Source organism: Silene latifolia, chromosome 1 (assembly GCF_048544455.1).
Source record: "Silene latifolia isolate original U9 population chromosome 1, ASM4854445v1, whole genome shotgun sequence".
NCBI classification, from domain to species: domain Eukaryota; kingdom Viridiplantae; phylum Streptophyta; class Magnoliopsida; order Caryophyllales; family Caryophyllaceae; genus Silene; species Silene latifolia.
The window spans coordinates 171,731,464-171,757,724 of NC_133526.1; the positions used below are offsets into that span (position 1 = coordinate 171,731,464).

At 35.6% G+C, this 26,261-nt stretch overlaps 1 protein-coding gene across 2 annotated transcripts; it reads right to left on the reverse strand.

Moving 5' to 3' along the window:
- Positions 1 to 1,127: 1,127 nt before the first annotated feature.
- LOC141611719 (uncharacterized) lies at positions 1,128 to 21,997 on the reverse strand. Of its 2 annotated transcripts, none has more exons than XM_074430332.1 (39): positions 21,852 to 21,997; positions 20,260 to 20,318; positions 19,501 to 19,600; positions 19,159 to 19,266; positions 18,581 to 18,697; positions 17,627 to 17,777; positions 16,672 to 16,919; positions 16,344 to 16,529; positions 15,811 to 15,887; positions 15,563 to 15,680; positions 15,080 to 15,163; positions 14,492 to 14,587; positions 14,275 to 14,376; positions 12,854 to 12,922; positions 12,383 to 12,478; positions 12,198 to 12,305; positions 11,521 to 11,634; positions 11,312 to 11,395; positions 10,556 to 10,684; positions 8,976 to 9,174; positions 8,717 to 8,857; positions 8,553 to 8,596; positions 8,325 to 8,408; positions 8,130 to 8,198; positions 7,965 to 8,041; positions 7,731 to 7,800; positions 7,388 to 7,537; positions 7,153 to 7,218; positions 6,913 to 7,057; positions 6,501 to 6,565; positions 6,344 to 6,409; positions 5,584 to 5,677; positions 4,295 to 4,331; positions 4,104 to 4,161; positions 3,864 to 3,974; positions 3,705 to 3,772; positions 2,220 to 2,286; positions 2,058 to 2,126; positions 1,128 to 1,552 (listed from the first exon to the last, which is right to left on the reverse strand). In XM_074430332.1, the coding sequence occupies exons 1-39, from the start codon at positions 21,891 to 21,893 to the stop codon at positions 1,469 to 1,471; spliced, it is 3,852 nt and encodes a 1,283-aa protein (XP_074286433.1). In that variant the 5' UTR covers positions 21,894 to 21,997; the 3' UTR covers positions 1,128 to 1,468. The 2 variants fall into 2 exon arrangements, with proteins under 2 accessions (XP_074286433.1, XP_074286425.1); XM_074430324.1 differs by having other exon boundaries at positions 20,260 to 20,327.
- Between the last annotated feature and the right edge of the window lie 4,264 nt (positions 21,998 to 26,261).

Consider the following 26,261-nt stretch of genomic DNA (forward strand, 5'->3'; position numbering starts at 1 on the left):
CATTCGGGTCCTCAATTCGAGTGCAGGTCGAGTTCGAGACAGATTATTCGGGCCGAGTCCTCCGGGCAGGCCAGTTTGGCCAAGTCTATTAGTCTATGCAACATTGCACCTAATAGAATTGAAGAACTCCATTAACTTCTTTTGGTATTTCGTGAATAATCCCGAGTTCACAAAATTATTTTATAATATTAATATAACTTTATACTTACAATCAAAAGACCCTTTATTTTAGACCTCGTTTGGTTGCCTGCGGGAATACAACTCCATAGGAATATCGAATTCATGGGAATTAAGTTCCAGCATGAAATTCACGTGAATTTAACAAATCCGTTTGGTTACCTACATAGGAGCTCAATTAACACAGGAGTTTAGAACTACCTAAGAGGGCTAGGTAATTCAACTCCTCCATTATGGGGGAGTTGGAAAATCATGTGATTTTCAAACTCCTACATCTTGCTAAAAAAGGAGTAACCAAACAACCTTCAATTTTGCAATTCATGGGATTTCTATTTTCCTACATTTTTTATGGGGTAACCAAAGTGTATATAGTAGTAACATGATTTGATACTTATAATTTTGGATCACTTCAAATTATTTCGCTCTGGGTGAGTACCAAAAAAAAAAAAAAAAAAAAAACATTTTCCTCTGCGTGGGTTGGTTTTGGGCCATGTCACCTCGAGTCGGGACAACATTGGGTCAATTATGTTCGGATTGGGTCTGGGCTGCGTCAGGCCCATTTGGATTTCAGATAAGGCAATTTTGGGACGATGTCGAATCTCGGGCCAGCCTTGTCGAGTTGTGTTAACTTTGCCAGGTCCAATATGAAGTACATGTTTTTCCACTCTGTAAACCTTAAAATTACACATCTTCCAACTAGAAAATTTGGCTGTAACAAGTAATATCTGTTTTCCAGTAGACTAATCTTTATATACACAATTTTACATAATATCAAGCGTTCACTTTTTATTGGTCTACAATAACAAAAGCTTATATTTCCAAAATACAAAGATTTGGGAGAACTAAACGCAAGAGAAACATCAACACCTTCTTGATTTGTCTGTCACCTTCGCCTCTAAGACCAAAATACAGGGATATTCACTCAAAAACTAAATACAGGTTACAGATCAGAAATGGTTGATGCCTCTAAGACCAAATACAGCTCATTCATTTTACAGCGGAAGACTATGCAAAATTTCCCTCCAAAACCCCTCTGATTACTTGAGGAATTCGCTTCTTAACAAGAAGGATCCCTCCGTCATCCCTGAAAATGTGTATAACTCAGTATCTCTTTACATCGATAGAATGTGTATAACTTGGTCCTCCATTTATGAAACTAATGTACACTGTACAAGAAGCTTCTTTGAGGCTTTCTCAAGTATATTCTAACCAAGTGTTTGTGGTCTCGAAACTAATTTCTTTTTCATCTACCTAAAATAATTTAAGAAAAAGAGTCAGTTGAAAATCCAGTTTAGAACTGTGAGGATGTGGATGGCCGAGGATCTCCGTTCTCCAAGATGACCCTTGAAGGCGGTCCAAATAAGCTTAATACCACCTGCAAGTATATGGCTGCCACAGTTATTCAATAACCAAGGGTGCCACTAAATTTGCCGCGAATTGAAAGCCTATCTAGAGAGTTTTCCTTTTTAACAGGGTGGGCCTTCATATCATTTACAAGCAAATATTCTGGTTTCGTGCGAGTCTTCAAGATTATGACCTAGTGATGCATCATTTTAGCAGTATGCAAATGTACTAAGGACAGACATGAAACAATGAACCCATTGAAAAAAGAATGGATGCACAGCAATGAAACGACCTGAAGCTGATCTAAGTGCGACTGCAAATAATTTTTAAATGCATTATCATATTGCCTGACTTACTGGACAATGGTTACCTATATCCAATCCCCTAGCCTCATTATTAGTGGGAGTCTGAGAGACACTAGCGTAATGTTTTATTACGTTTTCAAGAGTTAACAGCAGGTATACACCAGAAAACAAGGAGGATACGATATGGAAGATCTACTGGTGGCACAAGTTTGGCAAAATCGAGTCACTCACAGGTAAAAATATAAGACCATGCAAAAATCCGAGGAGCACTAGAGCCAGGTACATTTGGAAGTAATAGACCTGCAGAAGCATAAATTATTTCCATCAATGAAGCACACAGCCTAAAGTCTCTATTTCTCTATAATGAAGGAATACAAATTAAGAATTAAATACCACAAAGACTTGAGATCTGGAGAATGCCAGAACAATAACACCCACTAACTTCGTTAGCGTAATTCCACTGCAAAACACAGGGGAACAAGATCAACAAATTTGTTCAGCTAAAATTAATGCAACTTGTGTCAGTTTCTAAACACTACATAATGAATTGTGAAGCGCAGATATTATTTGATGAATATTGTTCTCTCCATCACACAAAAAGATTGATAATGTTTCCATAGTGGTTTGTCCAAAAATTGTTTTCTGTACATGTAGATTAAATCTATGTTCTCCATCACTTCACCTTGATCGTGTGTCCGACACGACAAGACCGACACTTCGACACTATTTTAGTCCAAAAAAATTGAAACTTCATGGAAAAAACTTTATTTGACATCCCGACATCGTGTCATGTCCGACACTTGCAGCCGAGTCAAAGCAAAATAGGATTAAATATGGCAATGCTCTCATTTACCCTCAATCAAAGAAGTAGGTTGGATAAAGAGGTGAATATCTAAAAATGACAATTATTACTTCCGTTTCACAAATACCATCCCATTTGACTTTTTATGTCAAAGCTGTGTTGTGCAACTTTGACCACAAATAACATCAGAGCCTTAATCTCAAAATGATTTGGGGTCGGCTGGCATGAATCGTCCTTTAGAACTGTCCATGAGTGATCACACACCTCAAAATGCGAAAATATAAAAAAGGAAAAGTGAAAAACACAAGGAGGGTGAAACATAATACAAAAGTCAAGGTAAACTTATAGGTTTTAAAATCGAAGTCCGGATTTCTTTTATAAAAACTTAGAATTTAAATCGAGAATAAAGATTAAAACGATTTTGAAAACCGAAGTAAAACTTAAGGGTCCGGAATACCTTAAAAGTGAACCAAGTATTTATATTATAAGTTGTTGGTAAAAACGTGTAATAAACCCGAAGAGAACTAATAAATTTTTTAAAAATTAAATAAAAACACTAAATATTTCAAATAACATCAAATACTAAAAATCCACAGGTGTCATTTCCCTCCATTATGCCCTCTCCGTCACCATTCCTTGCCAAGCCCGAGAAATCTGCATGCTTTGTTGGTGTATGGTGAATTGCTGATCACTACAAATTTCAATACCCTGAATGCAAGTACTAAAGGTAGTACATCCAATGTGCACGAGGGAACTGCATAGGTCTACTGCTGAACCAAGTGAATCCTACCTACGGTTCACTGGCTCTACCACTCAGTGTAATTTTCACTCTCATGGTGCTCAGGTTTGCAACTTTTCACAAGCGTATGGCTGTTCATCTTGCTCTATGTCTAATATATTCATGGTGTCAAATCGTCAATTACCTGAAATCTAAAATTTCAAGAATGTTTTTTGTACAATTGTATCCCCATTCATCACGCAAATTATCAATAACTGTTGACTGATCTGAAATACCAGATCATCAAAAAGAAAAACAAAAAAGAAAGCAATGCTAATCAAGAGCAGAATATTCAAACCTGAATACAGAAGCCCCCATAGTACCCAAAGCCTCTTTCATGCGTTGATCTCTACTCCCAGCACTCACCTGAACAAAGAAATATCGAATAAGATTAATAGAAAGTTTACAGTATGGATGAAGAAACCACCATATGAACTGAAATGAAAACGATACCAACCATGAAAGCATGAGTTATATGTACACAGAATTCAACAGATATTCCAACAGACATGACAAGGTTAACGACAGACACTGCATTTAGCTGGATACCAAGAATTGCCATGACCCCCTGCAATTAATCATCACGTAACAATTTGAAAACAGTGAGCATAAATATTAATGTTAGTCATGAGCAAGTATTCGTGAAGTTCAAATACGGCCACAACAAAAGGAATAGATATGCTGACAGAAAATTTACCAACAAATCCAGCACTATCATTGTTATCACAAGTAAGATAATCAATGAGCTCCATATGCTGTAGTCATCAGAAAATGTGAGAGAAATAATCAGCATCAACTCATTGCAAATCAGTCAAGATTTTAGTAGGACGCCAAATTACGACATAATGAAAATTTAATAAATTTCACTAGAGAATTAGAGATCCAAACCTCCACGTAATGACAAGGCACACGATGAACACAGCCCCTGAGAAAAAAAGTAGAGGTCAGCAGAGAACTTAAATAAATTAGATATAATTAATTCTACACATATTTAATCGAGACTAATGATTTGAGAAACCCCTAGTCTCTCAGAGATGTACCAAGAATAATCAGACATAGACAAGAATAATCACGCAATGTTCCTAAATAATTAAGCTATAAACTATAGCATCATTCAGACCTACTTAAGTAGTAGCCATTTCTACAAACACAGTGCCACAATGCCACCTTGAATGGCTGAAAGAGCTGAATCTACGACCTGATTATCTTTAAAGCAAAGATATTTTAAAAAAGAAAAATCGTATTGCTGGCCTGGGTTTTGGACTCATTCCATGTTAATTGCCTCAATTGGCACATAGTCTACTAGGTCGGACTTCTCCCCATTTTGATGACCTCAAATTAACAGTGATGACTTAGTTCCTTCACACCTTTGACCTTTCAACTTCTTTTGCGCATCTTTCAAAAAGGTTCAAAAACCTACAGGAAATCTTAAAAACCACTCAAAAGGACGCTTCGGAAGTGCCACCCACATAAAAATAGATACCATATTGAATGCCCATACAGTAGATAATTATTTTCTTAGACAACTGTGAGTAATCTTATATACAAAACGGAGAAAAGACGAATTCAGATTTGGGTAAAGGACGTGGCTCCAACTATTTAATAGCTTTCAGAGGCATCATCGTTAAAAAATACAAAACTCTCTTTCAATTAGAGTGCATCACCAAATAGTAAAAAAAAAAAAAACATCTTCCAAACATCGCCAGTGACCAAGCAACATATTCCAAATATCGCCAATGACCATGTCACCATTTGGGTCACTTGACACTTTTAGCATGGGGTCACCAAAACCACAAAGACAATCGAAATTCAAAACTAGACTTACACAACTGATCTAAGGGATAGAAAAACAAGTTGTGACGTGTGAGCCTGTAATAAACAGCGCATTTTTAGTGTCATTGTGTCAGTTATACTACCACGGTCGAGAATTATTGCCCCAATCAAGGCCAATACCGCAAGTCAATGCCACGGCCATGTACCATTTGGTTCACTTAAGAATTTTGGACTACGATCACTGAAACGAGGTGCAATAAAGCTTCAGACTTTTTTTATCTAAAGAATCAGATGACCAAGAGATTAATATCAGTTCAATCATTTCAAGAGTAGGAGTGTAGGACATATTATTATTGTTGCTCATGTAAACAAATATTTGCGAGCAAAAACAACACAATACTAACCGATAGCAATAGCAAGATTGATCAATGCCGTTTTCCAAATATCCAGGTATTGCTCAAAAAACATGTAAAAAACTGAATAGGGAAACACTTCCATCTGCATAGAGAAAAAAAAAAGTTGAAGAAAAACCCCAATGTTCATGCGAGATCGATGCACTTGTAACACAGTTGACCAGTTACACAATACATTAAAGTTTTCGTTGAGGTCCAATCAATATTTTAATATCCTTTGGGCTTGAAGAGTGGTTAGTGCACAGGCTCCTCCATACCATGTGCTGAAACTCACTTGTGAGATATTGGGGGTTCTCAGGATGTGAACCTGTGACCTCTTGGTCACCTAGCTCTGATACCATGTTAAGAACCCATCTCAACCAAAAGCAAAGCTTAAGCTGGTGGTTGGAGTCCCAAGATCGGTTTTATACTATAACAAATACATCTCCAGTCCCAGGCTTATTACCCATTTCTTACCCATTTCTGAAAGAAGAACTATCAGCTCAAGTGGTGTAAGAGGGTATGTACGTAATTTACCACCTATAACAGCAAATAGGCTGTTTCCAACTGTCATTTAATCAAAAAGTCGTGATGGCGAACTGCTATTTCCTTGAACACGGGGGTTTTACAAGCCTATTTAATTTAGTACCAAAGTAATTCAAATAATTTACTTTGGCACCATCATAAATGAATGGAGTATCAATTAGTAAAAATTAAAAGCAAGAAGTACAGTTCACTGAGCTGGTAAACACTAAAGCACAAAAGATGTTACCTGTAAAGACTTGGAAACCCTGGACGTAAATTCTCGAGCAGCTTTCAATGAATTGATAAAGTCAGACTGCCAAGTTTTTCAATACAGTGAGACTTTATGAGATTCTAATTAAGCGCTGAAGGTCAAACATACTTATCACACGAGGGAATTTTCATACTTGCTTGTTGAGAGGAGTGTGGTAAGTTCGGAACTCTGATGCTCGAATTACTCCATTTTCATAACCTGGCATAGATAGCGTTAGACAACGCCTAAAATGTAAAACTGTCGGACGTCGATCAACAATTGGTAATTTTCTTTCTTTTTTCAAAGTTTCCGTCTTAAGACAAAGAACTCAAGACAATTTTAACTGATGGATAGTTCTGCTGGTTGTTGATACCATTTTTGAAGCAATTTTACTTTAGGAAATAGATAACTTCAAGAATAAATCCACACGGGATTGAATAATTCAACTACCAGGGGTGAATGGCCTTCCAAAATCATTTCAGTGAATAAAAATCTCCAACCGTCAAGCAAGACCTTAATATGTTTTATAATTACGAGCAAAGATAAAATATTTACGGTCACCCAACCTTTCAGATCCACACTATTTGTGTAAGCACCGTGTCCTCCCTTTGCACAATCAGCAGAAGGTAGAGCATCGAGGAACCAAGGAAGCTTAACTTTGAATTGCGCGGTAGTTGGACGATCATTAATTAATTCTGAGTGGAGAAAGCACTGCATATCACCAGAATTTGAAGTGTCAACAAGCAAGAAATTTTTCATATAGAACTATCGAGAAAAAAACTGAAATAAGAATTACAAGGAAGTACCGTGGTACAGTCTTTGCACAATTCACTAACACCACATGTAACTTGATCCGGTGCACAGCAAGGAGGCTGCATAAGATTTCAATAGCTTGAGGAAGTTATTTTCCACAACCATTACCAACAGGTATACGAGAAAAGAATAGTACTGAAGATATATCCTAATAAACTTTTGCATTATATTGTTAATAGGATGCACATTGCTTGACTAATGATCTCTGTAACAGTATTAGCTATGGACCTGGTCATCAGGTGGGCAGTAACTTCCATTTGCAAACTTCCTGCAGCAGCCAAAAGCTTCAGGAGAAACCCACACTAGATAATCATCAATCCAGGAAGCAGCTGGTTTAGCTATGTAACTTGATTCTGGAACAAGAGATGCTTTAATTATCTGCACAAAAGATAAACTCCATTCATCAGCAATTAATTAGGTTAAAGAAGTATTTCGAAATGTGTGAAACTACGCAATATAGTTAAGTCTAGTCTTAAGCGACAAACAGCACAATGGGAAAACTGATACATGAATGAACAGGATATGGCAAGTGAAGGAAATAAAACACTTTGGCAAGGTCATGGAGATTTACCTCATTAACAAGAGAATTTTCATCACAATGGCTGATAGAGCATAATTGATTTGCTTGCCTTGATTCTGAGCTGAAGGAAGATGAGAATTCTAAATGAAAAGAACTTAAATGCTCGAGAGTGTTTTTTGATTGGGTTTTCCGGTTATTAAGCATCTTGTGGTGAATGACGCAGTATTACAAGTAGCCAAAACACCATACAAAACCAGAAGAATCAGAGACCAGAATAGATGATACCTATAATTAAAATCCTTTACTACAAAATACACTGGTGGCCCGATCCTGAGAAAGTCTGAGAGGTTTTGAAAATATCCCTGATATATAATAAGGATATGCATCAGACACTTGAAAACTGACAGACCTTATAGCAAGTTCCACAAGAAAAGAATTTTAAAATTAGACCTGGAGATAGGAGTTCTTTGGAAGAACAATTTGCTGCTCCAGTCCAGGTTCAATTCTGGTGGACAATGTCTGGCAACATCAAAATTCCAGCTAATTAGATGTATATCTCTCATATATCAAACTAGTAGATTGAATGTTCATGATAGCATACAAATAGTGCGAATAAAAATCACAAGATAAGCAGGAATGACTTACGACACTGGCCAATGCGAGACCAATGAAAACAGAAACAACTAGTACTTTTACTGCCCATAAACTAAGAATGCGTGCATGGACCTCCTGCAAATTAAAATACCAGAAAAGTTGTGACTGCTATGATTTAATATTTCAGTTGCCGTAGATAAAAAAACCATCACAATGCAGTGTTGCAGCCATTACTAGTCTCATTATTAGAAATATTCATCCTAATGGAATTGAAAATACCTTCATATAATAAGCTAACAGACCGCGTTTTCTATTACCAATACCTGCAGGCACACGAACTTGAATTAATATAAAGAGATTTAGCTGCTAGCATAAAGCCCTTGGCTTAAAATTCAATTACACAGCATTGAGAAAACTAAGATTTGTGTTTTATTTTCATATACCAGAATTTGTGTCATCTAAGGAGGCGGTCTTCACGCAAGGAATACAATCAATTCTGTGATCTTCAGCCCTCCGAAAGTCAAATACAATGAGTGCAACAAAAGCAGTAACTTGTAAAAGAAAATCCAGTAAAACTGCAAGGGCTGCAAGGAAACAAAACAGGGAAAAAAGCTACGTTAAAGAAGCTAACTACTTCGTATATATATAATTTAAGGGACGTCCTTGTATGATTTTGAAAACTCGAAAGACAGAAATAAGAACCTGCAAACATAGAGAACACACGAACAGCTGGCATAGGGATAAATGTTCCAACTGTGAACGCTAATACCTCAGATATACTGGCAAGAGTAATAGATGGTCCAACTTCCACTAGTGCGTTACTTATGCGATCGTCCAAGGATAAATCCTGTGGTTGCCTCTTAACAGCATGAACCAAGATACACATATTATCAACTCCAACCTGAAGCAGAGTTTAGAAATGAATTCAATGGTGGAAACATAAAATTAATTGAGAAAATAAAGTATGGCAGATCTCTTTTCAAGTGAAACTGAACACATTACTAGAGCAACACCTGTGCCGACATAATAGAGAAATTCTAAATATTCACTGAACTTCAATTTGATATCCCAACTGATAAAAACTGAACTTGCAAACATACTCGAACATTAATTTACAACTAAGCCAGTAAACAATTTTCCAATTAAAACTAGCTCAAATCTCTCCCTGGAGTACAGGATTCATTGAATTTCATCAGGCAAGTCACCATAAGCATCCCCAGACATTTTCCTCTCATAAACGTGTACTCTGCTTATGCACGAGATTGGTAGTGTCGTGTGCAGTTACATAACATAGACACCTGTTATTGTGCATAATTTAGAAGATCCAAGAAATTTTGTTAAATATGTGTCAGCATCTTTGAAAATAAAGAACCTACCTAATCTGAAAGCAGTTACCTATATGACAGTTATAGATAAGTTTGCCTAGGGTAAAAGACTAGTTGTGCAATACTGCAATATGCTCAAACCATGATGGTTGTGTAATTTTGGAAGCGCCTTCTAAATGATAGGTACATATCTAGTTAGAAGTCCCACATTGGAAGATTGAGGTGGATCATGGATGGTTCCAACTAAACAGCCAAGACACCTAGTAGGCTACTGACTAATACTTGCTTTTAGGATAGAGCCTCACTTTCTTGTGTGTCGGGCATACTCCTTACCGTCATATCTAACATGTTGTCTCAAAGGCCACAGCCAATGGTTTGACTTATGCTTGAGGGCGCTATGCAATGAAGATCGATAGTATGACAGTTAGGGCGGTTGGTGGTGCCTTAAGAATGCACAATGGACAATTTGGATAAAGCGCACTGCATAGCTCAAGGCGGTCATCAGAAAAAAGGCCAGCATGGACACCTTTGTAAGAGGGTAGGCAAACACTTTGCAGTATTGTTGAAAGAGTGGCTGATCACCCCTTGATGATGATGCACAAGTAGAGCGATAAATTTTTACTAAAGAATGTGGTGGGTGGTTAGGTTTTAAAGTCTATAGGGCTATTCCTCAAACAACCAATTGGAATTAGGATATAACCTCGCCAAACTTGTACAATGGGTCATCTTCTAAGATTTTAAGGTACATAAATCGTTATACAAACTCACCCGAATGTCCTAAAACTCAAATATTTTTTTGCCTAGTCATCACGATACAGTCTTAACCAAAGCTTTGTAATACAGGGAATCAAGATTTTTTAAGAGATGTGAACATCTGTACTATAAACACATTGACCACATAAAGATCGCATATCCAAAATTTCAGTATATATTTTAAAGAGAAGAAATGGAACTTACAGCCAAAACAAGAAACGGGATGACTTCCATTATGATCAGTGTAGACTTCACTCCAAGTGCACTAAAAAATCCAACAGATCCAAGAACAGAGAGCATGACCAACACAACTCCAGAAAGTCCAAGAAGAACCTGATGTTTAACCAGATATCCCATTTCATTAAAGCAGGAAAACAAATGCTGAAGGTCAATTTTCAGCCTAAGAGTAGCTAAGTTTCAGTCTGATATTTGGTTCATCAGATAAACTTAAATACACGATATGGTGTACCATTAAAGCATATAGATAAGAGACACACACCCACACGCCTAGAATCTTGTATAGTAAATGTGCTATAGAAAAAGTAGCTCTTTGAAATAATTCAAATTTTTTATTTTAAATACAGCTAAAGATGAAATGCGTGGTGTATTTGCAATTAGCAACTAGAGTTAAGCTTCGGATGACTCAACATAGGCAATTTTTTATCTGTTTTAGGGTATCTTATGTAGAGCTTGCCAGTTAGTTGCATGATAATTGTGTGGAGAATTAAGAGACGGGTCTATAAAACCTGGTCATCTTACAGAATACAGCAGTAAAAGAGCCTTCACAATCTCAAACACATTGGAGAGAACATTAAAATTTCATGAACAGGTCAGCTAGGAGATGACAGTAGTAATTAAGAATTGAAATTCTAGATTATCAATTAATATGTGATGTTGGTACACACTTGCACCTATGAAGATAACATAAATTAACTAACAAATAACGTAAATGAAACATACCTTTGATGAAATGAAGAGGGTTGATAGCTGGGGCATGTCACCCAGGGTAAGTGATATATACGCAAACATCACAAGATAACTTACCTGAGATACAAGAAAAAAACAAATAAGTGGGATCAATAAGAAGTTGCCATAGCAGGTTACCTTCTTAACGAAACTGTGGCCCTTGTCATAGGACCTAAACCTAATCCCAAGGTTAAATCACTTACCACTATAGTCATAACATCTGCAGTGCTCTCTCTTTTAAGTTCCTCTTCAATTGAGCTTTCTGCTGAAAATGAAATTGTCAAGTTTTTTGTTTGAACCATTGCCACCAGCTCATCCTGAAACAAAGAGACGTCACCAACTAAAAAGAAGAAAAATATAAAAATAAAATACATGGACGCAGCGGAAATATGTTACTATTCGAAGTTTGTAGTCTGTTCAGCACTACAACAACCAGCCACAAGTAACTCACAGCCAGCTACAAGGACATTTATTAATTGTAACATGTAAGATGGAAGTTTTAAGGGAGGAAATATGATTCCAATTTTTTTTTTTTTTTGTATGTTTGTTGTCAGCAGTGTTTATGAGCTGCGTGGTTAAATCCATCATGCTGAAATGATACAGATGACAAGGTCTAATTATCAAAACTATCTTAAAATATTGTTTTTTCCTTAGGGATGTACTCAGTTGATTATTCATACCAACCAAGGCTCTCATGTCTAAACATGCATGTCCATTTTTACTCATCACCATATAGTCCCATCAGCCTCTTAGCCAACTATCAGCCCTCAATTACAAACAGCAACATCTCGTATTCTCATTTGCTATGCTACATTTTTCATATGTATCACCCACCACTGATAAAGATTTAAAGACTAGACGAAAGATGAACACTACCAACCTTTGCTAGTTGAATGAATGCCTTCTCCCAGGAGACTGCTCTTTTTGTTTCATTGCTTTCTTTATCAATTGCATTGGTCACTGGATAGGTTATTATAAAAGCGGTAGCCTGAAATAAAATAGACACCATTACCACTTACCAGCCATTTGACATGCAACCTAATCGACAAGCAATGAAAGACATACCTCAGAGTAATTGTTTCCTGAATAACCACCCAGGGCAGTGCTGGGATCAAGTGGGGCTTTGAATGCACTTAAGCATGACTCCGTAGAAGTATAATGCTAATAAAGCAAAAAAATACCCAAAAAAATTGTGTCAGCTAACACATACTGTTCGAATTATAAATGTGTACGAGGCTGTCATATAAGAAACATTGGCAATATAATTAATAGCATACTCTTCAGAAACGTTGTAATGCTAACTGCATTACTAATGTCGTATAATACCACAAACTTTCTTGTGGAACAGGCTTCCATAACAGAAAAAATAGCACGAAGAAATGGCACTGACTAGATCCAACACAACCCATAGGTTCAAGTGTGCAACATAAGTCTTCCATAAAGAATATATCTCAACTATAAGAGATAAATCTAAGCAAGTATAAACCTAGTAAATGGGCATTATAGTAAGGATCTACAAGTGTAAGGATGACAGACCTGAAAACAGTAATCCACGTGATCTAATCCACCAAAGTTGTCGAAATTGGCAGGGTCCATCTTGAAATACTGGCAAAAAAAGGAAGAAAATGGAGCAAAGAGGAATTACTACATAAAAAATTTAAAATGCTAATAATGATGATGATGAATATAGACATCAAACATAAATGAATTGTAGTCGTAATATCACCAAGAATCAAAGTACAACTAGCTTATATATCTATGACACACCAGACCCCAACGTCATAATTTACCAGAAGAGCGAACCAATGAAGAACCAGATATCAATGACATAAGAAAACGTGGCATGTTGAAACTATTTGAGACAACTTGCAGTTTTTAAAAATAAATCAAACTCAACCTATAATCCAACAGACTAACCATTATAAAACTTGAATCACCGTATGCGCCCATAGGCAGTGAAAGAACATGTTCTTTTGAGAAAAAGGTATATTTTATTAATTCAGTAAAAGAGAAACAGAGAACAAGGAACAAATGCTTCGACACATGCAATTAAAATAGGGTTATTTCATAACAATAATCCATCCTATTGGTGGTCTGCAATAATCACTCCATCCTATCAATAATCCCAATTAAATCCAACCTAAGCACCATACCTACTAATAACGAACCAACTGATATGTTTTTAAGTTTATGTTGGAATATTTGATAGTTTTTGGACAACCTAGCTGGTATATGTGATGTTTATGTGTAATATTTTCAAGTGATGAATCAAGTACTTAGTTTATTTAATACACATAAACATAAAAAAATATCAGTTGGTTCGTTATTAGAAAGTATGGTGCTTAGGTTGGATTTAATTGAGATTATTGATAGGATGGAGTGATTATTGCATACCACCAATAGGATGGATTATTGTTATGAAATAACCCATTAAAATAATTCAGATTTTGTTGTATAAACTTGTCGGGATTCTTTTAGAAGCACGCAATGTTTTGTCCCAGAAAGAAGCTAAAACTCTTCCCCAAATAGTCTCTGAAGGAATGTCTACTCCCTGAAAATATAAGGGTATTATTACACTCCAACCAAATATAAGCTAACACAGCACATATCGATAATTGTTTCCCATTTTTTAATTACAAGACTCGAAAATTTATACTAAGAAAATCCATGATTGGACAAGAACACACCCATTTCTTTCACAAATACCAATCAACCTCAACCACAAATTATCAGTGACATCATAACAGAGGAAAAACCAGTCCCTGTCTAACAACCATTCCAGCATGACGCACAGTGGGACTAAGAGCAGTACCAAGGGTCCAAGTCTGCGACGCTGAAGATTCTCACACGTGTTTTATTCTACATAGAACAATACCATGTCCCAGCAAAAGCCCGTTACTTCCAACGGAACTTTTAAGATTTTAGTGTCAATACTGAAAAGGTAACATCATACTTACCTGTAGAATACTCTGGGTGGCACAATCTTGGCCAAGTGGCTTATAGCAAATGTCGGTTAATGATACCGTCGAGCCAGAAAAGTTTGACCGAATCCCATCAACCTATCATGAGGACATTATAAGAGAATGACCAACAATGGCAAGCAGTAAAACAAAACAGCCATAAAGCGTCGCACAAATGAATTCCTACGAGTCAGAGAACGGCAGTAATGCTTACCTTCTTCTGTATTTCAAAAAGTAATTTTATGTTATCCTCTGTCAAGATAGTTGGTGATTTCACTTCGCCTTTGTTAGCAACGGTTGCTATCATAAGCTGCAAGAGAAACAATTGAATCTCGCTTTCATTTAGGGACGGCAAGTTGACAACAACAAAGCTTTAGCCCTAGAAGAATTTGGATTTGGCTAAAACATAGGAGCATCACGTTAAGGAATGTAAGAATAGGAAAAAGTTAGGGAAAAATAGGAGGAAAGAACGAGGAACTTAAAGAAAAGATTATGTAACAGATGAAGAATACACTGAGCCACACAATTTACATCAGGCCTATACCCCTAGAAAACCACAGTAAAGGAGAAAAGAAATAAATCGAGGTATATAGATCCACAGGGCCATACAAAATGCAGAAACCGCAATATAAAATTATCACCTGACACAGTAAACTCCATTATTCACATAAAAATCCTCACTGCATTACTACAGTACTACTAGAGATCTAAAATGATTTGTTTAATTATTGAATAACCCAGTAGGACAGCAAAGCCTTAGAATCCCATGATGCTAAGCACCTATTCTGTAAAGAACTGTAACCTGTTCAACTCTGTAGAATGGTGCAAGATGGCTATCGAAGAACTCTTTCTCTTTCGCAGCCCTGCTCCCAGGCCCAACCCAAAGCTGAAATGAACATAAGATTTCAACATTAAAAAGTGGCAAACTTTGACCAAAGAATCTAAACAAGAACGCTCACATTTAAACAATTTACTGATTTGATTACAGAAATCAGATGATATGAAGCAGATAGTAGGCTTCTAAAAATGCCAAGGATTCCTTGTACCATATCTGGACACCACTTTCTCTTCCTTATACTACTTTTTATAAGAGTATTTTCTCTTCCTAAATCTATTACTAAATCATGCTACTACTGATTTCACTTGTGACTGGATATAAATATCTTAGGTAGCTGAAGCCTGAAGGGTTTCTGCTATTAATGCAAAAGCAGCTTCAGACAAAATAGGAATCAAGGGGGGAAAAGGAGGAGAAGATCTTAAGAATCAAGACAGCACAAAGAGGTACCTTTTCAGGCCGGGTCTCAACTTTGAAACGGATCAAACCTACACATAGAAGAAGTACAACAGCTAAGGACGAAAAGAGAACAAGACCAGGTCTCCGGGCTGCCCACACCCCATATTTCCTGAAACATATATCAAGAAATTAAGCAACTATATACATCATCCACCCATAAAACAAAGAGAATTCCAAAATGGCAAAGAATCAAACCACAGCCGGAAGGGCTGAACCAAGTGAGAGTAAAATATACCAACCTATAGAAGTTTGACATGTACCCTTGAACAACTGAAAGTTTTGCCTCGCCGGATAGGCGTGCTTGATCGAAAAGAATCTGACAAGTGAGCATATAAAATTGATACATGCTGGAAGAAATAATAGATGCAAGCTGTTCTTACATATAGATTAACTCGCTCGCATGAGAACAGAGGACAAGCATAAGCATTATGCAATGTCTGTTGTTGAAATGAAGATAAATGAGAATAGACAATGTTTCATGAATACAATATAAAATCTTGATTATGGAACTTGTATGAATGAGCTAACTTGGGTCACTAGAGGAATAGCACTAATAGGCAACTAAAGGACTTGACTCAAACTGATGATGCGGAGGGAAATAAACAAGCATATATGAAGGAAAGAGTTACTCCATACTCATATTTAGAGCACAGTCACGCAAAGAAACTGGGTTTACAAAGAAGGCCATCATCTAAAATCACTTTGTCTACCGTATAGTTAATGCAACACGGAGAGCATAACATTCTTGAAAAGCTTGGGGGTCGGAACATACCGGCAAGGGAAGGTCCCCATCTTTTGGATCACTTGAATGCATTTTCTCACTGCCAGTGGTATTTGTCAGCGGCTTTGTTCTTGAATCAGGACTGGTTTTGCTCTTCTGATGGAAAAAACCCCATCCACAAATCACGGATACCATAACAACAAACACAACCGCTACAGCAATATCACTGCATCTTGCCTGAGGTCATCACAAGCAAAACTACTTTAACAGAACTGCATTTGAATTTAAGGTCAGAATTTCAAGGGAAAAGTACTTTCTTGTACAGTTGATAGATGGAACAAGCAGAAGGAAGCCAAAGAGTGTATAGAGCTATTATAACCTTTACAGAGCCCATCTTCACTGAACAAATATTGCTCTTAGTAACAGGAGGAGGAGCAGAACTGGAGCAAGCAGGAGATGAAGGACAGTCACCACAAGAACAACCTAGAGAAGTATCACTGCATGAATAAGCGGATACATTCATGGGCCTCATCCCTGACGATGCAGGCACAATAGAGGTGAAATTTATTAAATATGGTGACCCGGGTACGTTTGGGCCCACTTGTCTTCCTATGAAAGTAAACCACCCTACAGAGAATCAAAGAACAAGAAAGCAGTCAAATAATTAGCACTGACATTACAAAGTGCAAAAAATTTGTCCAGAACACTGAACATATCTAAAAAAGGATGACAGAATTACTACCACACACAAACAGTTTGCCTCCCAAACAATAAAAATAGAAATATGAATGGATGGACATTGAACCCCCTTGTGATGAGATTATACACATGATATGTTCAAATACAAGAAAGGCAGGTCTGATAAAGCACCTTCTAACATTGTATATATGTGCCTCATGAGAAATACGACTCTCCTCCTCAAAAAAAAAAAATGACTCTCATCTTTCTCACTATGTGGCGCATAAGACCTTGTCTTATTTAATGGGATGGTAAAAAAAAACTAAAAATTATGGATTATACAAACATGCACATTGGGGTGGGGTGGGGGGGGTGTAATTTTTTTTTTATATATACTTAAGAGATATAGTAGTATTCATTAAGGAAGCGAAGGGGTGGCGTCCATATGCAAAAAGATATCGATGTAGATGACACAGATTGGAGATGAAAGGATAAAGTGTCCTTAAATGAGGGTCGTAGATGAACTTAGTCTCAACAAGCATCACTATCTCCCAGCTTCTCTCTCCCTACACCATCTCCCTCTCTTACATCTCTATACCATTCACAACTTAAATGCATGAATGCATTTGGAGGATAAGACTTGCATACCAACATACCTTTAAAATCCTGAGCACCACCAGCAACAAACTCTATGGCTCGAGTATTCATAGTACCAAACTTCACTTCCTTGCAAGAGTCAAACAACCCTTCACCAAAAGCGTCAGTTACATAAAAGTCAATTCCATCCACGGTCAAACTGTTATTAACCTGAAATGGCAAAAGAATAAGGCCTTCTACTTTAAAACTGCAAACCACCAATTACAGTTGCAGCTTGCAACATAGGCTAAATAGCTCATGTATTTTTTACATATGATGATAAAACTAACTGAACTTAAAAGAGACTCATGAATTTTACAGAGCTGAGAGCCTGAAACATCAACTTTCATATTTCCAGCTGCCTTTTTCATTCCCCGACGCCCATTTCCTATGCAGATCAATCTTCTTGACTTCAACAAGTTAATATATGAGTTGAAAATTGGTGGTGACACAATTATGAACAAATTTCTTTCAACAATAGCCTAGTCAAAACCTTAATCATTTTCCTGTTGTTTTAAGTAGGGAAGATACACCATAAAATGTACCTTTGTCAGAGAACAAAAGGACTTTCGATGTGCTACTATCTTTGACTGAGTTTAAGCAATATTTTAGAGAATTAACAGAAATCTCCCTCCTATCAGCACATTACCTTTTGCATGAAACGAGTTTTGATGATGAAACTTTACACACACCCAGAACACTAGTGAGAGTAATGCCTTCATGGGGATATATGTAACTGGATTTAATTTTTTGTTTCACAGATCCTGTCCTGACCTTTTCTAATTACATGATTTCATTTTTCTTTTACGGTGAAAAAATAAATCGTAATTTCAGTGGCGCACAGAAATATGCATGTTAATATGGAGGACCGGGAAATTTGGAATTGTGCATACAGACCTGGTAAAATAACTCATATGCTCACACACAAAAGAAATAAAGCCATGACTGAGAGAGAAGAAGAGCATATTCTTCACCTTTTTAGTAGCCTTCACATCGATGAACAAACTCTGATCGGGAGAACAGGACATTTCACAAAAGATGTTTAGGAAATTCCTTAAGCAAGCTGGGCAGCCCACAAGAAAGGGAATCACCTGAATACAGAAAGGCACTATAAGTACTACAATCCCTCCAATAGTGTAAAGATGACAGATTAATGGGAAATGTTCAAGATTGCTAAAGGCATATCCACTCGATCATCAATCTATTTCATGCTCACAAAGACAAATTTCTGGTAATTCAAGACTTCTGAAGGATCGGTTTATTGCTATAAGAAAATTGCAACTTCATTATGTCTAGTTTCAATAACACTAGAGACTTTGTACTACAGTGTAGCAACAACAGATTGCCAAGCATATACAATTGTGAGCCCCATCATGATATTCCAAAGACTCCTAAAAGCATTCATCATAGTAATCAACCTAAGAAAATTATTTTATACAGATACAAATTCCAAGAGCCACTTCCAGAAACGCCAATATCCATGAACTGCAGCTACTTGGAAGGAGCGCAACAAAGATGAGAAGAATTCAGAGAGAGTAGTCCGAAATCTTACTTGCTGGACTTGTGCACGCAATGTGTCAAACTGCTTCTCTGTACAACAAACATCTCCAGTAATTGTAGGGCATAGACTTTGAATCTTTGATGAAAACAAAGCACCAGGCTGTGAAGTTTGCAGGTCAAATACACTTGTTAGAATCAGAACATGATTGAAGAAAAAAGATTATATGTCAAAACATGTTTGGGGCCTAGGAACTGCACAGATATGACTGAAGCTCATGAGGCTCATGCGGTCTAAAAGGGGATCACTTATATTAGGTTGCAAGGGAATCAACAGAGCCAAGTAATACAATAAGCGTGATTAGGCTATGTGTTAGCACAAAACGGCCTTTAATACCTTCACAGCAGGGGTGTTCAAAGGGCAATTCAAAACTTTCCCGTCACTTCTTGCACCACATATGTCATACATTGCACAAACACCCGGTGCATGTCTCGCCCTAATCACACAAAGATTTGTAGAAAGTTCCATTTGTCAGTTCCATACTAACAGGAGCAGAAAGCAGAAAACATGTATTTAATTGTGTATTGCGAGAGCTAAATGCCTTCAACAATAATATTCCTCGCACTTTAAGATGAATCCTAAGACCAGCACACCAATGTACAAGTGCTAGTTCTATTTTCAGGAAAAAATTAGTTAAGGAGTCATCACCACCTTGCAAAGGCTAATAAAATGGTTCAGTTTGGAGATGAGTTATAGGGTTCCTGCTAAAGGCACCTTCGCCGTTAAACCCAACACTAAGCAATGGGGCAGGAGAAAAAACAATGAATTCCATATTGATCATATTAATAGACTTCAGAGCGATGGAGAAGTGACCTCCAATAAACCACTGTCACTAAAAGACGAGTTGCACATCTGAAAAGGTAGTGCAGCTCGGGTAGAGTGGAAGACACGAGTGTACGTGCAGACAGCAGATATCAGGGTCTCAACTTAGAGACAAAAGATTATAAAAATTTAGACCAAGACCCCGATTGATAACTTGCAATCCCACAGTCATCAGTTCGGCTATTGCTCTCTATTCGATGCACACTGATACATAATATATCCATGCTAAAGATCATTTAAAGGATTAAACTAAATTATCCAAATAAATTTTACCTGGTTGTATTATTGGAAGCAGGTGCATCTTGCGCGATTGCAAATCCTATGAGTACAGCCTGCACAATCTAAATTAAAAGCGTTGAGTTTGATCTTTTACATTTCTTTTTAATTGCCAATCGTACATTATGACTATATGATTCAAAAGGGACAGCAATCACTTAATTTAATTACACCAATCCACATGCCAAATTTTCTCCTAAAAGTCTCTTCATCAAAAGTCAACTACGATTAATCACATACTCCATATTTATGAAAACTCTGCATCATCTTTAAGACTAAGGTTTTCACTATTTTCTTCAGCAATGACTCCCTACCAAAAATGGCTTCCAAGACGCCCACTAACATGACTGTTTTGATAACAATGTCAATGGTAGAGTCGAAAACCAATTTTGGTGCGTTATTCGTATGAATATTCCTTCTTCTAGAAATAGTTGAATCAAGTTTTTCTACCACGGCAAAATTCACCTCTAATCTCCTCAACGGCTCAACATCAAATTCACTCAACAAAAGCCATAGTCCATAGTGCATAAGAAAATTGTTATTACACCTCATTTTTTTATTTTACCTACAAGCCGCAATTTTTTTTAACAACTGTAAAATATTAGTCAACACATGCATCGCCTCATTAGCTAAGCTATGAGCTGCTTCGTGCTTTATTTAAGCTACGAGGAATAAAACTTAACAAAAGACGATGAAAACGCTTTGAAAGCCCAATAGTGTTCAAAAAGTACCAGAAAACAGCTTAAATTAATTACTCGAAAAAAAAAAAAAAAAAAAAAAAAACTGAAATTGAATTGAATGATTTCAATAACAGTACATCATGATGATGAATAATGATTAATCCTATCAGCCCACGCCAAAAAAATAATTACTCCATATTATCATCATGACAACCGAACTTATTCACCTTTTTACTTTTTTGAAATTGTAAAAAATTACAAAAAGCATCTACTTTCTCCAATAAAAACTGTATACACCATAAAAACAAAAATTAAAAGTTGTCGAATTCGCAATAATTTCCATTAAACAACAGCTACAGCATGTTAACAATCAAAGTAAATATACAGCTCGTGACATTTATTTAACGATAAGGACCTTCTCTTTCGGATTTTCTCTCCAACCTTCTCGTCTCCGATACAGACAAAACATCTTATATTTTGCTTCTATCGATTTGTAAGAAAAAAATTTCGGAAAATACCGAAAGAGACCATCCGTAGCATTGCTCGTTTCATGATTAAAAAATACAACAGTACAGTACTGCGCAACTATGATCAATTACAATCAAATTACGCCTAAAATTCGTACAATAATGTTTAGGAATCCAACATAATTGGAACATATTTACAATTACAATTCTTAAAAAAATTGAAAAATTGAAAAAAAAAACAGCAGTAGAGCATAATTAAGGTCAACTAAAATCAAATTACGCGTAAACTAGATAAAAATCAATATACGAAATCATAATGTTGTGGAGTCCGATATAATTGGAATGAGAGTAACTCTCTTGTAAAACCGTCTTTATAAAACACAATAAACTACTCGTAACTAGTAAAAAAAAGGAAATGGAGTAAAATAAGAAGAAAATATACCAGGAGGAAAGAGAGAGAAAGCGGCAAATGGTAGGACTCCATTATCGATGCAAGATTGAAGGACAGAATGAAGGAATTAATACTACAGCATACAAATTAATATTATATTTATATTATAATTATTATTATTATTAAACTAGTTTAGGATTATCTCATGGAAATGTAGGAAAGAGAAAATAGGGAATATTAAATTGTAGTAGAAAACATCTCTGTTAATGTTGTTTAATGTTGGGTGAAGTTATTGTTGAAGAAAGGGAGTGAAGAAGGAAAATGGTGAGACGAAAGAAAGACGGCGTCAATACGACATTACTCTATTTTACTGAACTAGAACTATCCGTGTGGATATATATACTGTGTCACCGGTGTGTATAAAACAGATTACGCATCTGTTGTATTATATCGAACCCTCTTTATTAGTTGAGCTTACATGTATTTTCCCAGATATTTTAAAGTTTATGAGTTACTACATTTTAATTTTTTGACTATATAACTTTTTGAGTAATATTGTATTTATTTTAGTTTAATGTTTAATTGAAGGAGCTTAAAATTTTTATGGTAAAACTCATAATCTGTATAACAAAACTTGAAAATTTTATTATAAAACTCAAAAAATATCCAATCAGTTGTACCATGTATCCTATAAACTGGTGTCAAGTGTGAGTGGAATTTGAGATAGAAAGGAGAATAAATGGGGGAATGTTGTGGTTTGACCAAATTACCCTTACTTTTGGTTTGGATTTTTCGGAGGAGTTTGGTGTGGAGAGTGGAGTCAGGGCTGGAGTGAAGGGTCGTTTTGTCTTTTTGATAGAGGAGTGATTTGGGTTTTGTGAAATTTATGTTGTTTGGTTATGAACTTATGGAAGAAGTGTTACCATTTGTGCGGGAAGTCTTTTTCTTGTTAGGTGTGTTTTGTTGGGAGTTTGTTTTGTTTTCATATGTACTCAACCATAATTTCAACTCTTATTCAACTCATTTTAGCTTGTTTAGCTTTGTTCAGCGCTTGATTCGGCTCATTTTAGTTTTATTCACGAGGTTCTGTTCTTTTTTACTTTAATTTTAGTTGATTTCAATTTAGTTCAGTTCAACTTCATTCAGTTTAATTCAACTCATCTTCTTACAAATTAACTCTTACATTTGTTCAGTTCAGTTCAGCTCCGTTAAATTCAGTTGAGTTCAGTTTAGTTCAATTCTAATAAGTTCAGCTCTTTTCAGCCAAAAAGAATAAAGCAGTGAACTTTAATTCAGTTCAGCTCACTTAAATTCAATTCAATTCAGCTCAACTTCATTCAGCCCAAAAGAACAGGGCGTTAGTGAGGTTATTTTGTAACTCGAAACAAAATGGTATTTATGGGTATATAATGTAAAATGAATGCTAATAAAAATGGTTACACATTAAAATCGATACACTCATACAAACACACATACTTATTAATAGTTAGTGTGTGGCAAATTCAATAATAAAAGGGTTTTAAAAAAACATAAAGAAGTACAGAAAACGTGATTTCTCATTAATTCGGTGAGATAATATTGTTTCTTACAAGTCTGTGTAAAAGTTATCATAAGACTGTTCTAATATAAGTCATCTTTAACATGATAAAAGATCATTCATAAACAATCGTATTTATTTTCTATGATTTTATTTTTGATAATTTAATACTTTATATATTGCCTTCGGATTTTTTTAAATATTTTCATTTACTCAAAATCTTCTTTGAAAAAACTCCTAATAAATCGAAAGGGATAATGAGTGCAAACTATATAGAGATTAGAATTGATTGTCATATATTAGGTTTAATATAACACTATTCACTAGTTATTTGTAAAACGTTTTTACACGAAATTAGTGAAATTTATACTAGTATAGCAATTTTCGTTTTTTTTGTTTTGACTATTGTTACCAAATTATAAAATCATTGGTACCTAGCTCACGCACTCATCACATAACGTTTTGAAATATGAAAATACCAATATGGCAATATCATATACATTTCCACAAAGGTGCCAACTCAAAACAAGCACATAAATGAAAATATGACGAATTTTGAAAATGATATGATGCATACTTTATACTAAATTATCGAATGTATGTGACTCATACACAAGATTAAAAAAACAAGTACTTCCAAAGTAGTGTCATCCCGCAACTTTCCAAGATTTTATACGGAGTAGTCGGAGTTGACGATAGGAATATATATATAACTGAATGGACAAATTCTCATTTAAAACGGTTTATTCGTCTTAAATTTAAAATAGGTTAAATAATTACTCACTTGTAGTCTTATATAGACAAAACAAACATCTTTTATTGTATAGTTGGCCTATCTAGCCGTATGTATAATCAATAATGTAATATACTAATGTTTAATGTTCTATGAAATGAAACATTCGACATTTTATCACGAGAAAATGAGTCAGTTTGTTGTAAAACTTTTTTATATCAAAAACATTGTGAAATCGTTTATAAAATATTTTATTCTCATTCTCATCCAAACACAATACTTTGTATATAGTTGATGAAAGTTACTCCGTAACTCCGTAAGTAACAGTCGCGCATGATTTTATAATAGCAATTTGTAACACCGTTCTAGACAAGAATTCTTGTACTCATTACGTGTCAATCATTTTTTTTATATTACGTGTCAAATTTTTGAGTTCATTCACTTAAACATTAATCAGCTCAAAAAATTACAATATAATTCAAAAACATTACATATAAACTCACAAAAATTTGAGTGTTAACGTCAAAAAACTAAAATATAACTTATAAACCTTATAAAACTTAGAAAAAATACATAAAAACTCAGTTATATATTAAGTCTGATGTAATACAGTACATCCAATAAATAATCTTTTTTTCCAAAATACATGTTCCCTTTACAAGCAAGCTTACTAAAATTGACAACTACTCCATATTAATAAAACTCAAAAATATTGTAAAGTAGCTCAACTAATTTTCTTAGTTTACGATATTACATGACCTTATATTTTTCACTAACTTATTGTTTGAAGATCTAAAGTTCTAAACGTTGTTACTCCGTACATGCACAAGTTTTTGGCTGGTTATCGTATTCACTTTGGTAGTTTGGTGTATGGGTGTATCAAGTAATTAAATTGCATTTTGTCGACCCGTGTTTTAAATCGTTACATATATTTACGTGACTTAGGTTTGACGTGTGGTCACACTCGAATAACTCGACTACACCAAATTGGGACATTGCTGGCTCGGACGCTCAATCGACAAATTAAAGTAAAACGAGCTAAACTTCATGGATCAAAGTGAATTAATTCCGACCGTCCTCGATTATACCGAAGTGAAAATAATCTTAATCTTTCTAGAATTTTTTTGATGAATGCACGCAAAGTATATTCACAAATTCAGAGAGACGATTTTTCATTGTTAGTGCGTGAGAGGCGTCTCTTATAATAGGTACAATTTTTATTGAATTTTTAACTTTTTCTTTTTAGTTAGTTCCTAGTTATTTGTTGGTTGTTTAGTGAGAAACGATCTCTCAGGAGACTTACTAAATACTAACAGTAGATTAAGCTTTGGTTGATACGGATTAGTAGAGTATGATGCGTGAGAAATCAAATACGCGTAATTTTGTATGTAGACTGTCAGTGGCGGAGCCAAGATTTTAAGTCAGCGGGGACGGAAGGGTAATATTATAAGGAGACCTCGAAAAAATTCGAAAATTTTAACTAAAAATTTCGAAATTTTCAAACGCGGGCGGGGGCGAATGCCTCTGCTAGCCCCCCTCACTCCACCACGGTAGACTGTAGTACATAAAAGCAAGATGAATTCCTTCAATTTTGTACACAAAAATCTTGACTTTTGACATATTTTCTTTCAGGTCAACAAAAGTCTACGATTATGTGACGGTTAATCCATCACATAAGTCAAGATTTGTGAGGGGTTACCCATCCCATCACAATGCTTGGCTTATGTTGACTTTAAATTTGACCTTGAAGACATGGTCTAATGGATTACCCATCACATAAATACGCTTTGTGACCATTTACAATTTACAGTGATAGAACATTTTGACAGGTTGTCCGTTACAAGACTTACAACTCCGCTTTTTGTGATTGAAAAAGCTCATTCCTGATGGATTCATCCGTCAAAAATTCCTTGTTTTATTTTTTTGGTAGGTAATTATAGAAAACCACCAAGTCATACCCAATTTCGATACCACCATTTCGTACGCTTTTTTGCAGATCCATCATTTGCGTGACCTTCTACATAGATACTCTGTATTATATTGCATGTAACTATTACCTTATTCACACGTTAACAAAATAATAAATTCCTAGATAATAAAATTCGTGAAAGTTTGTGAAAGGAAATGATAATTTTTTTTGACATGCTTTATGAATAATAATTAAGCAATCACATCCAAATGTAACGGCGAA

Coding starts and splice junctions, on each gene's coding strand:
- LOC141611719 (XM_074430324.1), bottom strand. CDS start 21,893: ATGGAGTCCTACCATTTGCCGCTTTCTCTCTCTTTCCTCCTG. Junction 7,538..7,730: donor AAAATTCTCTTGTTAATGAG/GTAAATCTCCAT, acceptor TCTTTTGTGCAG/ATAATTAAAGCATCTCTTGT. Junction 3,773..3,863: donor ATATAACTCATGCTTTCATG/GTTGGTATCGTT, acceptor TTCTTTGTTCAG/GTGAGTGCTGGGAGTAGAGA.